The 14859-nt window shown below is 47.6% G+C and overlaps 1 protein-coding gene across 2 annotated transcripts in view; it reads right to left on the reverse strand.

The window, feature by feature from the left end:
- Window positions 1-14859, reverse strand: part of wdfy4 (WDFY family member 4) — a 292745-nt gene that overhangs the window by 165942 nt on the left and 111944 nt on the right. For both annotated transcript variants that reach the window (XM_038782904.1, XM_038782905.1), the window contains 2 exons: window positions 8191-8361; window positions 1878-2054 (listed from right to left, as the gene is read on the reverse strand). In XM_038782904.1, coding sequence (XP_038638832.1) covers window positions 1878-2054; window positions 8191-8361 — 348 coding nt within the window. The remainder of the gene's footprint in view (window positions 1-1877; window positions 2055-8190; window positions 8362-14859) is intronic.

Genomic DNA, 14859 nt, shown 5'->3' on the forward strand with positions numbered 1-14859 from the left:
CACCAGGAGGAAACTAACGCAGACACGGGGAGAACGTGCAAACTCCAAACAGACAGTCACCCAAGGCCGGAATCATAGAACCATAGAAATTACAGCGCAGAAGGAGGCCATTCGGCCCATCAAGTGTGCACTGGCCCTTGAAAGGAGCACCCTACTTAAACCCACACATCTACCCTATCCCCTCAACCCAGTAACCCCAGCTAACCTTTTTGGACACTAAGGGCAATTTTGCATGGCCGATCCACCTAACCTGCACGTCTTTGGACTGTGGGAGGAAACACCGGAGCCCCCGGAGGAAACTCACACAGATACGGGCAGAATGTGCAGACTCCACACACACAGTGACCCAAGCCGGGAATTGAACCAGGGACTCTGGAGCTGTGAAGCACTGTGCTACCATGCCACCCTCGAACCAGTGTCCTTGACGCAGTGCTAACCACTGTGCCACCCGGTCAAACCCCACCACAGCAGCTGATGGAATTCGAAGAGAAAAGAAATCTGGAATATGGAGCTGGTCTCAGTAATAGCAATCGTGAAACTATCATTGGTTGGTGGAAAGACCAATCTGGTTCACTTCAGGGAAGGAAAGCAGACATCCTTCCCTGGTCTGGCCTGGTCTACCTGTGACTCCACATTCACAGCAATGGGGGAGGGGGAGGTGACCCACATTCACAGCAATGGGGGAGGGGGAGGTGACCCACATTCACAGCAATGGGGGAGGGGGAGGTGACTCTTAACTGCCCTCTGAAATGGCCCAGCAAGCCACTCAAGGGCATTTAGGGATGGGCAATAAATGCGGGCCTTGCCAATGACACCCACACCCCATGAAAGAATAAAGAAAAAAAACCCACGGATGTGGAGATTGGGAGAGAACGTGGAGCTGACGTGGAAGAGAAGCCATGGCCAAGATTTTCTGATCCCAGTTTCAAATTCCCAACGATGATCAATTTGACTGCTTGTCAAATTTTCCAACTGCAGAAAATCCCAGACCACGATTCTCTTGTGTGGCGGTAAGTTCAAGAGGAAGCGTGGCCTACTCCTGCTCTTGTTTCTCATGGTCTCATGGACCAGTATGGCAATCAACACCAATGTATCAATAAAAATATGGTCTCGTGTAATCGGCCATTAATTGTTCAATGCTTCCAGGATTCCGTTTCAACTTGCAGTTTTTAATTCTTAAAATGTGAACAAAAATGCAGATGGATAGCACCTGAATATGTTACACATCTTAAGTTATTAAAGTCAATGTGGTGACAGCCATTTATAGATAATAAAATGACGTCCAAACAAATATACAATAACAGTATAAAACAGGAATGTAAAATCTTGAGTTATATGGGATGACATGATGATTGAATGAAAAGTAGCAGCTGACTCTCGTATAAGGGTCTGGTATAGAAAGGGTTAACGTGGAACTGGGTACCTTACTGTGATATAAAGAAACACATCACTTGAGTCTAGAGGGCAAACTCGGTTTGGACAGAGATGTGTGTAGATGCAAGCATGGGGACAGCTCCTTTTAAAAAAAATAAATTTAAAGTACCCAATTCTTTTTTTTCAATTAAGGGGCAATTTAGTGTGGCCAATCCTGCACATCTCTGGGTCGTGGGGGTGCGATCTACGCAGATATGGGAAGAATGTGCAAACTCCACATGGATAGTGACCCGGGGCCGGGTTCAAACCAGGGTCCTCAGCGCCATGTGGCAGCAGTGCTAACCACTGCTCAACTGTTCCACCCATCATGGAGACAGTTCTTTGATTTGACCTCATACTGTATATATTTGGAGTAGCTAATAAACACTGGCTGTTAAACTACACAAGACTCATAGCCTCTTTGTCAGACCGATCCATCTACGCACATCATCTTGAACACTGACCTCGACTAGAATGTCAATAGGATGGAGCTGCTTGTTGGCGGGAATGTTCAGAAAGCTGTACAAAAGCAGGATCCGGATGAAATCAGAGACGTGCTTCCTCCCTGGATGTGTTGACAAGTGCAACTGTGGCCCAACTTTTCCCGTCAGACTACCCTGTACTGAAGCTCCTCCGTCAGTCTAATAAAGGTGGGAAAAAAACCAAAAAAGACATTAGAAATTGATACGATAGTTTCCCTGACCGCCGGGCATCTCAAAGTGCTTTACAGCCAATGAAGAATTTTCAAAGAGTAGTTACTGACACAATGTAGAACATAACAAGCGGTGGCCAGTATGCGCTCAGCAAAATCCCATCAACAGCAATGTGATAACGGCTAGATCATCCGTTTTTGTGACGTTGATTGAAGGATAAATATTGGCCAGGACTCCGGGGAATCCTTCTGTTCTTCTTCGAAATAGTGCCATGTGACATTTAGCCTGGGGGGGCCGAAGGGATCTCAGATTAATGTCACCTCGGAAGGATGGCATGTCCATCTCCCTCAGTCCTACACAGGAGTGCAGTTCTTATCCTCCAGTTCTGGAGTGGCATTCAACCTCAGAACATTGTGACTCAGAGGTTAGATAGAGTGCTGCCAACGCAATAGACATTGTGTGGAATATACTCAACAAAAGGACATTCCTCAAAACAGTCCACTTGGTTTTAGAACAGTCCACATGAACAATCAGAGTTATATTTTATAATCTATTTATATTTACTAGGTGCAACTTAGATGCGCTAATATTTTAGAACAGTCCACATGAACAATCAGAGTTATATTTTATAATCTATTTATATTTACTAGGTGCAACTTAGATGCGCTAATATGTAACGATGACAGTTCACTGGCTCACTACGTTTTGCAATAACATTTCGTCGATTGAATTTGGATTTGATTTTTCTGAAATTACTGTTAAGATGAGAACTAAATCGGTGCTTTCTGGGTTGAAAGTAAAACAATGGGTGGTATTTTTGGCCTCCCCCCACGCCGCCCCCCGGGGGGGTGTTTCCTGATGGCTCGTCATTGACCGCCAGAGGGACCTATGTCTGTGGCAGTCTGCGTGGTTCGCCCATCCCGCCACCAGGGGCAGTGTGATCACCTTGGGCAGGACCAGAAGATCCCGCCAAACATGTGAACACGTTTGCGACCAGACAAATTTAGGCTCAGTGGAAATCTATAGAGACTTCTTTTATTTATAACTTTAGAGTACCCAATTATTTTTTTAGTCCAATTAAGGGGCAATTTAGCGTGGGCAATCCACCTAACCGGCACAGCTTTGGGTTGTGGGGGGTGAAGGCAGGCAATGTGCAAAGTCCACACGGGCAGTGATCCAGGACAGGATTTGAACCCAGGTCCTCAGCGCCGCAGTCCCAGTGCTAACAACTGCGCCATGTGCCGCCCCTAACCACAGAGACGTCTAAGGTAAAACTGCCCTGAACGTGACAACAGGGAGCAACTAATTCTAACTTTGGGTGTTGGTGTAACCTGGACAACAGAGATTACTGCCCATTATACACCACAATTGATTTAGCTGCCACTGAAATCAATGGAATGAAGAAATCGGTTAGGTATTTAATGGACAGCCAATTCAATACCGGGCAGAATATTATAGGGGTGTGGGGAGGGGGTGGTGCAGATAGTCCACCACCCCCATGTCCCTAAAAGCCAACCCATTCCATGTCAGCCCATCCTGTAGCCTTGGCATTCCGCAGACAGGCTAAACTGGCCAAGTGTACGACTGGCGCCCCTCACTGGGGAGGAGGTCTTGCCCTCGAGAGCGGCCGACCAATCGGGTTGGCGCGTTGGTGGGCACTGCTGTGACACCAACCAGGAAAATGAGGCCCCGTAAGATCCCAGAGACTGGTACGTTCAGGGTCTCAGACAGTGAGGTTCTGAGTGGGGGAGGGGAGGGTGTGCGAGTGGCATTTAATGCAGCAGGCGTGGAGGATAAGTGGGGGGGGGGGTTGGGATTCTATCTTAAGGAGGCTGCCTCTCGATCCACAAGGTAGAACCGCCAGTAACCACCCCCCTCACCCACCGCCTCCTTCCACCCCACTTTTAATTTTGCTTAAACTGGACAGCCCACTCTTGCCCGACAGCCCACATCAACTGTGTTATGGTGAGGGAAGTGTATTGTCGCGGTCAATTAACTTGATAACAAGCCCAATTGATCCCTGACTAGCCATTAAAATGTGGTGGGCCACAGGGCAGCTGAGTTCAGCACCCGTCTACACCCCATTTTATGGGGGTGAACTAGGGTGCGGGTGGGAGTGTTGGGATGGGTGCCCGCTCCATTTTAGGTGACTCCCTCCCCCCCCCCCCCCTCAGCCCCAAACATAATCCTGGCACGTCAAACACAGCCGAGTGTCTCTTTGATACTGTCGCCTAAAGTTAAAGTCACCCCCACTATGCAACATGGGACATCCCGTTCATTAACGGCAAGGGGCTGGAGTTTTGTTCAAAGGCCACATTTGGCTTTAACAACATTTTGGGAATCCATCTGTCAGGAGAAGCCTCTTGAGCATCATTGGGTGTGGCTCGAATTTCAGGAAGCGCTAAAAAAGTCCGGCCGTTGTGATTCTCTGTTGCCGCCAGCAGTGCACCCCCACCCATGGATTTCCCGGTGGGGTGCGTGGCTTCAATGGGAAACCCCATTGACAAGCGCCGGGGGGGGAGAATATCGCCGCCAGCACGAACGGTGCGCTGCCGAGAAGCAGGCGACTGGAGGACTGGATATTCCAGCCCCGGATGTCGTCCCCAATCATTCACAGGACGTGATCAGTGATTATTCACATTACACATGATCAGGAATGAGCTATGCCCTGAAAAAGCACAAACAAGCTCACATCGTGCAAAAACAGCAACATTCATGAAACTTTCTTTTTATAAAGTTACCTCACAAAGAATAAACTTTGAGAGACAACTGAGACATCAACATTTTAAATTTAGTTGGTGAACTTACCGTCATATTTAGATTGAGAGACAGAGTAACCTTGCAGGGAAAACACACCTGATAGTGAATGTTTTTTAAAAAATAAATTTATAGTACTCAATTCTTTTTTTCCAATTAAGAGGCAATTTAGCATGGCTAATTCGCCTAACCTGTACATATTTGGGTTGTGGGGGTGAAACCCATACAGACACGGGGAGAATGTGTAAACTCCACACGGACGATGACCCAAGGCCGGGATCGAACCTGGGTCTTCAGCGGCGTGAGGTAGCAGAGCTAACCACTGCGACACAGTGCTGCCCCATCGGATAGTGAATGTTGAAACCTCTTTTGAATCCAACTTTTGTTAAAATTTACTAAGTATAGAATCGTCACGTCTCCCTGGTACCAAATTACTCCTGCATTTCAATCAATGATAGGTAAGTCACTTGAGGGGCATCTATTGGGTTACAGACACCAGATAAACATTAGTCTGCTCACCTGCCCAGTGGTAAACAATTGAGTGACATCAGTCAACACCGAATTCAATCAGATAAAAGAAACAGAGAGATTCAGTGAACAATAAATGTCACATTAGAGAAGCGGCTTCAGATGCAATGAAGATGACTGATTTATTTTGTTGAGCAATGGTATTTAGGTTTGGTAAGCAGATCAGGTAAATGTAGTTGAGGTAGAAACTCTAAATGGAATGATAAAGTGGTTTCGGGCACAGGTGGTGGCCATTCTTGTCCATGTCAGCTCTCTTGTGAGATGTACTCAGCTCCCCCACCTTTTCCCTTCAAGTAATTATTCAATTTGTTTTTGAAAGCCGCAATTAAATCTGCTTCCCCCACACTCTGAGATATCATCTAATTGAATCCCCCTCTCTCACACTCACAGGGGTAATCTACTTGAATGGTGGAGCAGGCTCGAGGGGCTGAATGGCTCATGTACGTAAGGAATTAAGCTTGGGGAAAGATGGATTATACTTCACAGACAGGACATCCCAGCTGCTTGGTTCTATAAACTAGCCTAGTGGCTTCCTCTACTTACAGGCACACCAGCAGTTCCAGTTCAACCATCCTGATCAACGATAATACTGATAACTAAATGAAATATGGATTCAACAATGTTGTCCTCAATAATAATCTAACAGACGTTCAACTGACAGAATGTAATCAAACACCAAGGGTGCAATAACCCTCAGGAGATCCACGGGATGACCCACTTGATCGCCCCATGGGGCTCATGAAATACGAGCTTCCCTGCTGAGGTGTGGAGGCCGAGCAGCTGGGGCTCGTGAACCAGGTACTTAAAAGCCAGCCCGAATTGGGACCGGCAAGATCGGTAGTCCCAGCTGGGACTTTTGTTCTCCATGACGCGTTGCCCTCTTGACTTCTGTTTGCCGAAATAAACCTTCCTTGTTTACCTTTCTCGGGACTTCTGAGATATTATAGAGGGCATTGTGATGTTGCCATGGGTGGCACGGTGGTTAGCACTGCTGCCTCACAGCGCCAGGGACCCGGGTTTAATTCTGACCTCGGGTGACTGTCGGTGTGGAGTTTGCACCTTCTCCCAATGTCTGTCTGGGTTTCCTCCGGGTGCTCCGGTTTCCTCCCACAGCCCAAAGATGTGTAGGTTAGGTGGATTGGCCATGCTAAATTTCTCCTAAGTGTCCCAAAGGTTAGATGGGGTTATGGGGTTACGGGAACAAGGCTGGGGACTGGGCCGAGGTACGGTGTGGACTCGACGGGCAGAATGGCCTCGTTCTGCCACTGTAGAGCTTCTGTGAATCTCTGACACAGCTTTGATTCCAAGCCAAAGAGGTATCAATCATCAGAGATACAGATCCAAAGTCTAGTGGCTTTCCGTGAGTAAAACTGTGTGGGTGAAGTGGCCAAGGAAGGTTGATGCTGTGTGCGTCCTAGCCGCTGGCTCAGACACCACAGGAGACACCACAGACGGAGGAAAAGGGATAAGGGGAAGAAAATGACAATTAGACATTTAAAAGGTGCATAATGCCACACTTCAGTTTGGACTGAAACTTTAGCGTGGGATACACAGGCCTTAAGGCCCAAAACAAAGCAGAGCACGTCTCCTTTCTCCAGAGAATCTCACTCAGCCACATCCTTGCCCAAAGTTGTGCTCTGACACCTGATTAACGTACACCTGCGGAGCAGGGTTAGAGTGAAAATTAACCTGCAGAGAGGGACTGTACCATTAGATTTCAGAAATATTAAAGGTGTTAAGATATTCTAGATCTGAGAAACACGAGCTCAACTTGTTCAGTTGAAACCTCAGCAAAATACCTTGGTATAAAACAAAAACAATGCTGAAACTTGTCAGCCATCGAGGGTGCATCTGAAATAAGCCTTCATTAGAACTGGGCTCACACAAAGGGTGGAATTTAGTGTGAGCACTGGGGGGCATCATCATGCACAACAACATCTGGCGACACACCCATTGACAGGTGTTTCGATGGAATAACGTTCCGGACTGGCAGCGGGAACACTGTCACGGGGCTCCCAGCTCCCACATGTTGATTCAATCACGGAACACTGGAGTGCAGGGCAGGTATCCCTCTCGCAACAGCTGCTGACCTAGTGAGAGCGCCACCAGGAGCTTTGGCCACTACCGGTATTGCAATAGAGCTTAACCAATAGGGCAATGTGCCGCAGATACGTAGGAGGGCGGGATTTGGATGCCCAGGTGGGTTGCACCAGCAGGGGGAATGGTGATGGTTCACCAGCTAGAGCAGGGGGTGGCTTTACACGGGCAAACCCCTTCCTGATGCCAGGTTCCCCTGATCGGGCAAAGTACCTTTGAACGAGGAACACTCCGTCATCTCTCCCGACCCCCCAAAAGCCGCACGCAAACCCTGGGTTGTCTCCTCACGTGGCGAGACACCTGCCCCCTGCTGGCTGAATACAAGCGGTGGCAAGATGAGCCCTTTGGGTGGCTGAGCCCCCTGCAAGCCTTCCTGTCCCGGGGCTAGTCAGAGGGCAGACCCATCACCCCGCACCCTCCTCCCAGATCACGAGGCCGGCCCCACCTCTGAGCATGACTCTGGCCGGGTGGGGGTTGGGGAACATTAAATTCAATCCAAAAATGCCGGGTTATCTGGTCTCTTCCAGCATCTGATGCTTTTCTAAAATTGATTACCTTTTGCAACATTTGCGTAGGTTTTTTTTTTACCTCAACCAATAAACCTCAGGTGATGGCTAACTGGACAATGTGTAGGAAATTACAATATATCTGAAGTTCAATTGGAAACATTTTCACAATGAAGTGAGAAAGCCCCCAGAGGTTCATTGTGGGAAGGATGCTAAACCGCACCGACGGGACGTACCATGTGACCGAGCGATCCAGCCGTGGGAAATCCAGCTGCTGCCAGGCCGTGAAGAAACTCGGGTGACATCCACAGCGGTTCATCCGGGATCATGTAGTAGACGAGGCAAAAGAACTGCATCACACTGCCGGGGTAGGCGACCTCCCAGGAGCTGTGAGTATCTGAGATGGGCTGAGAACAATAGCAGTCTGATTACTGATCCATTGCAATCGTTGTCTTGTTATTCATTCACAGGACGGGATGTCGTGGGTCCATCATTTGTTGCCCATACCTAGTTGCCCTTGAACTGAGTGGCTTGCTGGGCCATTTTGGACGGCATTTAAGAGTCAACCACGTTGCTGTGGATTGGATTGGATTTGTTTATTGTCACGTGTACCGAGGTACAGTGAAAAGTAATTTTCTGCGAGCAGCTCAACGGATCATTAAGTACATGGGAAGAAAAGGGAATAAAAGATAATAGGGCAACACAAGATATACATTGTAACTACAAAAGCACTGGCATCGGAAGCAGCATACAGGGGTGTAGTGTTAATGAGGTCAGTCCATAAGAGGGCCATTTAGGAGTCTGGTGACAGTGGGGAAGAAGCTGTTTTTGAGTCTGTTTGTGCGTGTTCTCAGACTTCTGTATCTCCTGCCCGATGGAAGAAGTTGGAAAAGTGAGTAAGCCGGGTGGGAAGGATCCTTGATTATGCTGCCCCGCTTTCCCCAGGCAGCGGGAGGTGTAGATGGAGTCAATGGATGGGAGGCAGGTTTGTGTGATGGACTGGGCGGTGTTCACGACTCTCTGAAGTTCTTTGCGGTCCTGGGCCGAGCAGTTGCCATACCAGGCTGTGATGCAGCCCGATAGGATGCTTTCTATGGCACATCTGTAAAAGTTAGTAAGGGTTAATGTGGACATGCCAAATTTCCTTAGTTTCCTGAGGAAGTATAGGCGCTTTAGTGCTTTCTTAATGGTAGCATCGACGTGGGTGGACCAGGACAGATTTTTGGAGGTGTGCACCCCTAGGAGTTTGAAACTGCTAACCATCTCCACCTCGGCCCCGTTGATGCTGACAGGGGTGTGTACAGTACTTTGCTTCCTTGAAGCACATGTAGGCCAGACCGGGTAAGGATGGCAGATTTCCTTCCCTAAAGGAGGTTTGTGAACCAGATGGGCTTTTGCAACAATCAACAATAGTTTTGCTAGTAATTGAAGTTTCACCAGAGAATTACCCTGAGCCTCTGGCTTACCAGTCCAGTGACAATGCCATTACATCACCGCCTTCCCACCCGGCTACGTTTCACTAACTTAGACGACAATCAGCTATAAGCACCTTGGGACATGACAGCATAGCGACAGTGTGACCACTTCTGAAATATTGATGATTGGCCTCTGAAGTCAAAGCTCAAGAGAAGGTCCAGGGAAGAGAAATAAGAGATGCAGCAGGAATGAACAGTGAAGACAAGTTAGCTTTGACCCAGGTCAACAGTTTTTTAAAATTTGTTTTATGGAACATGAGCATCACTGGCTGGGCCAGCATTTATTGCCCATCCCGCAGTGCTCTCCATTTCAGAGGGGACTGAGAGAGTCCATCACATCACTGTGGGTCTGGAGTCACGTGCCGGCCAGACCAGCCTCCCTAAAGGACATTAATGACCCATGTGGGTTTTTACAACAATCGACAAGGTCATCATTGAGAGAGAAGGTTGAGGGAGGCCCTAACTAAAGACATTAAATGGTTCATAGATCAGGAAAATCCACGCACCTCAAAGTAAGGGCCAAGAGGACATTGGTTCAAATGAGTGAAACGTGAATTTAAAAATGCAATCAGGCCCAAAGTCTTCACAAATTAGGTGACAAATACTTGGAATAAAACATTAGTCATATTCAAATGTCAAGTTGGGGAGCTTGAATGTTAAGGTGAACAGGCTTTCGTGGCCCGAAAAGCCTTTTCTCATCTTGCTATGTTGAGTGAATTGTCGGGAATTGCCGTAAACCTGGACTAATCACCGAGCGACACCAGTTCAAATCCTACCACCGCAGCGAGATCATTTTCAATTCAATTATGTTAATGGTGGCACAGTGGTTAGCACTGTTGCCTCACAGCGCCAGGGACCCGGGTTCGATTTCGGCCTCAGGTGACTGTCTGCGTTGAGCTTGCACTTTCTCCCCGTGTCTGCGTGGGCTCCGTTCGGGTGCTCCGGCTTCCTCCCACAGTCCAGAGATGCGCGTGTTAGGTGGATTGGCCGTGATAAATTGCTCCAAAGTGTCCAAAGCTCAGGTGGGGTTACAGGGATGGGGCGGGGGACCGGGCCGGTGTAGGGTGCTCTGTCAGAGAATCGGTGTAGACTCGATGGGCCGAATGGCCTCCTTCTGCTCTGTTGGGATTCTATGATTCCATGATTCTATGACTCACCATCTTCTTAAAGGCAATTAGGAAGGGGGTTAATAAATTCTGGCCTCACTAACGACCCCCACATCCAGCGAATACTGCTGACTGGCTTATTCAGCCATTTCAGAGGGTAGTAAAGAGTTAACAACACTACTGAGGAACTGCTCGGTTAGGAAGTAAAGGGCCGTGTCGTAGCTGTGATAAGACCACATTGTTGACCAAAGTTGAGATTCTCCAATTATACGGGAAGTTGTGAGGGCGAGAGTGATAATGAGCTGACAGCGAGAAATGTGGAGTAGATAGCTTGAGAGCAAGATCCTGTGTCATGAAGTGTTGATCGTCTGACTGCAGAGTAAGACAAAGTCAACTGCAAAATTAATCCCAGACATCTTGAAATAATACTTCCGCATACTTTCCCGGGGAACGAGCACTTAAATAACTTTTAACTTGATGAGGAAGGCAATCGGGATTGATTGACAATAGAAAGATTGTAATTTTCTTCTGTAAGGATGAAAAGCATTATTTTTATACCAACAGGCAAGAGCCGGGCCAGCATTAGAAGTCCCCATAAAGAGGCTACCAGCCGAGCGATTAACAAATCAGTAAATTCCAGCCGTTCTGGTTATAAAGGCATCTCCTGAAGGATCACGCTGCACGAAACAGAGATCTCACTAAATGTGGCTCAACACTGAGAGTTTTTTTTTAATAAATTTAGATTAGCCAATTATTTTTTCCAATTAAGGGGCAATTTAGCGTGGCCAATCCACCTACTCTGCACATTTTTGGGTTGTGGGGGCGAAACCCACGCAGACACGGGGAGAACGTGCAAACTCCACACGGACAGTGACCCAGAGCCAGGATCGAACCTGGGACCTCAGCGCCGTGAGGCGGTTGTGCTAACCACTAGGCCACCGTGCTGTCCTAATACTGAGAGTTAATTGTGTTCTAACATTACTCAAACAATGCAAGTTCCTCCAGGAGATGCCTACCTGTCAAGCAGCGATTCATTATATCTTACAGGATCAGTATTTTCCTGCAGGATATTTGAAGCGTGTCTCAGTCATGGAGTTAAACGGTTTCAGAAGCTCTACGGCTGTCTATAAAAAATTATATTTGGGAGTCTTTAAAAGATCTTTCACGTGGCAACTAGAACACCCTTGACAAGGGAGGAAATCTGCTTCACAAGACGGCAAAAGAACAAAGAAAAGTACAGCACGGGAACAGGCCCTTCGGCCCTCCAAGCCCGTGCTGACCATGCTGCCCGTCTAAAATAAAATCTTCTACACTTCCTGGGTCCGTATCCCTCTACTCCCATCCTATTCATGTATTTGTCAAGATGCCCCTTAAATGTCACTATCGTCCCTGCTTCCACCATCTCCTCCGGCAGAGAGTTCCAGGCACCCACTACCCTCTGTGTAAAAAAACTTGCCTCGTACATCTCCTCTAAACCTTGCCCCTCTCAAACCTATGCCCCCTAGTAATTGATCCCTCTACTCGGCGGGAACGTCTGATTATCCACTCTGTCTAAGTCCCTCATAATTTTGTAGACCTCTATCAGGTCGCCTCTCAACCTCCTTCGTTCGGTGAGAACAAACCGAGTTTATTCAACCTCTCCTCATAGCTAATGCCCTCCATACCAGGCAACATCCTGGTAAATCTCTTCTGCACCCTCTCTAAAGCTTCCACGTCATTCTGGTAGTGAGGCGACCATAATTGAACACTATACTCCAAGTGTGGACTAACTAAGGTTCTATACAGCTGCAACATGACTTGCCAATTCTTATACTCAATGCCCCGGCCAATGAAGGCAAGCATGCCGTATGCCTTCTTGACTACCTTCTCCACCTGTGTTGCCGCTTTCAGTGACCTGTGGACCTGGCCACTAAGATATCTCTGACTGTCAATGCTCTTGAGGGTTCTACCACTCCCTGTATATTCCCTACCTAAATTAGACATTCCAAAATGCATTACCTCGCATTTTTCCGGATTAAACTCCATCTGCCATCTCGCCGCCCAAGTCTCCAAACGATCTAAATCCTGCTGTATCCTCTGACAGTCTTCATCGCTATCCGCACTTCCACCAACCTTTGTGTCATCCGCAAACTTACTAATCAGACCAGTCACATTTTCCTCCAAATCATTGATACATACTATGAACAGCAAAGGTCCCAGCACTGATCCCTGCAGAACACCACTAGTCACAGCCCTCCAATCAGAAAAGCACCCATCCATTATTACTCACTGCCTTCTATGACCTAGACAGTTCTGTATCCATCTTGCCAGCTCACAACTGATCCCGTGTGACTTCACCTTTTGTACCAGTCTACCATGAGGGACCTTGTCAAAGGCCGTACTGAAGTCCATATAGACAACATCCACTGCCCTACCTGCATCAATCATCTTTGTGACCTCCTCGAAAAACTCTATCAAGTTAGTGAAACACAACCTCCCCTTCACAAAACCGTGCTGCCTCTCGCTAATACGTCCATTTGCTTCCAAATGGGAGTAGATCCTGCCTCGAAGAATTCTCTCCACTAATTTCCCTACCACTGATGTAAGGTTCACAGGCCTGTAGTTGCTTGAATTATCCTTGCTACCCTTCTTAAACAAAGGAACAACATTGGCTATTTCAAGTCCTCCGGGACATCACCTGAAGACAGTGAGGATCCAAAGATTTTTGTCAAGGCCTCAGCAATTTCCTCTCTTGCTTCCTTCAGTATTCTGGGGTAGGTCCTATCAGGCCCTGGGGACTTAGCCACCTTAATATTTTTCAAGACGCCCAACACCTCGTCTTTGTGGATCTTAATGTGACCCAGGCTATCGACACACCCTTCTCCAGACTCAATTCCACCAATTCCTTCTCTTTCGTGAATACTGATGCAAATTATTCATTTAGTATCTCGCCTATTTCCTCTGGCTCCACGCAGATTCCCTCCCCTGTCCTTCAGTGGGCCAACCCTTTCCTTGGCTACCCACTTGCTTTTTATGTATGTGTAAAAAGCCTTGGGATTTTCCTTAACCCTATTTGCCAATGCCTTTTCGTTACCCTTTTTAGCCCTCCTGACTCCTTGCTTATGTTCCTTCCTACTCTCCATATATTCCACAGAGGCTTCATCTCTTTCCTGCCTTCTAACCCTGACAAATGCCTTTTTTTTCTTTTTGACGAGGCCTACAATATCCCTCGTTATCCAAGGTTCCCAAAATTGGCCAAATTTATCCTTCTTCCTCCCAGGAACATGCCGGTCCTGAATTTCTTTCAACTGACATTTGAAAGACTCCCACGTATCAGATGTTGATTTACCCTCAAACATCTGCCCCAATCTATGTTCTTCAGTTCCCGCCTAATATTGTTACAATTAGCCTTCCCCCAATTTAGCACATTCACCCGACGACCACTCTTATCCTTGTCCACCAGCACTTTAAAACTTACTGAATTGTGGTCACTGTTCCTGAAATGCTCCCCGACTGAAACTTTTATCACCTGGCCGGGCTCATTCCCCAATACCAGGTCCAGTACAGCCCCTTCCCTAGTTGGACTGTCTACATATTGTTTTAAGAAGCCCTCCTGGATGCTCCTTACAAACTCTGGCCCGTCTAAGCCCCCAGCACTAAGTGAGTCCCAGTCAATATTGGGGAAGTTAAAGTCTCCCATCACAACAATCATGTTGCTTTTACTCCTTTCCAAAATCTGTCAACCTATCTGCTCCTCTATCTCTCGCTGGCTGTTGGGAGGCCTGTAGTAAACCGCCAACATTGTGACTGCACCCTTCTTATTCCTGATCTCTACCCATATAGCCTCGCTGCCCTCTGAGGTATCCTCCCGCAGTACAGCTGAGATATTCTCCCTAACCAGTAGCGCAACTCCTCCACCCCTTTTACCTCCCCCTCTATCCCGCCTGAAACATCTAAATCCTGGAATGTTTAGCTGCCAATCCTGTCCTTCCCTCAACCAGGTCTCTGTAATGGCAACAACATCATAGTTCCAAGTACTAATTCAAGCTCTATGTTCATCTGCCTTACCTGTTATACTTCTTGCATTAAAACATATGCGCTTCAGGCCACCAGACCCGCTGTGTTCAGCAACATCTCCCTGTGTGCTCTTCCTCAGAGCCATACTGGCCCTATTCCCGAGTTCTCCCTCAATGCTTTCACCTTCTGACCTATTGCTCCAGTACCCACCCCCCTGCCATACTAGTTTAAACCCATCCGCGTAAAATCTCGAGGCCAGGATATTTATGCCTCTCCAGTTTAAATGCAACCCGTCCTTTACAGGTCACACCTGCCCCGGAAGAGCTCC

The sequence above is a fragment of the Scyliorhinus canicula genome, chromosome 22, assembly GCF_902713615.1.
Source record: "Scyliorhinus canicula chromosome 22, sScyCan1.1, whole genome shotgun sequence".
Taxonomy (NCBI): domain Eukaryota; kingdom Metazoa; phylum Chordata; class Chondrichthyes; order Carcharhiniformes; family Scyliorhinidae; genus Scyliorhinus; species Scyliorhinus canicula.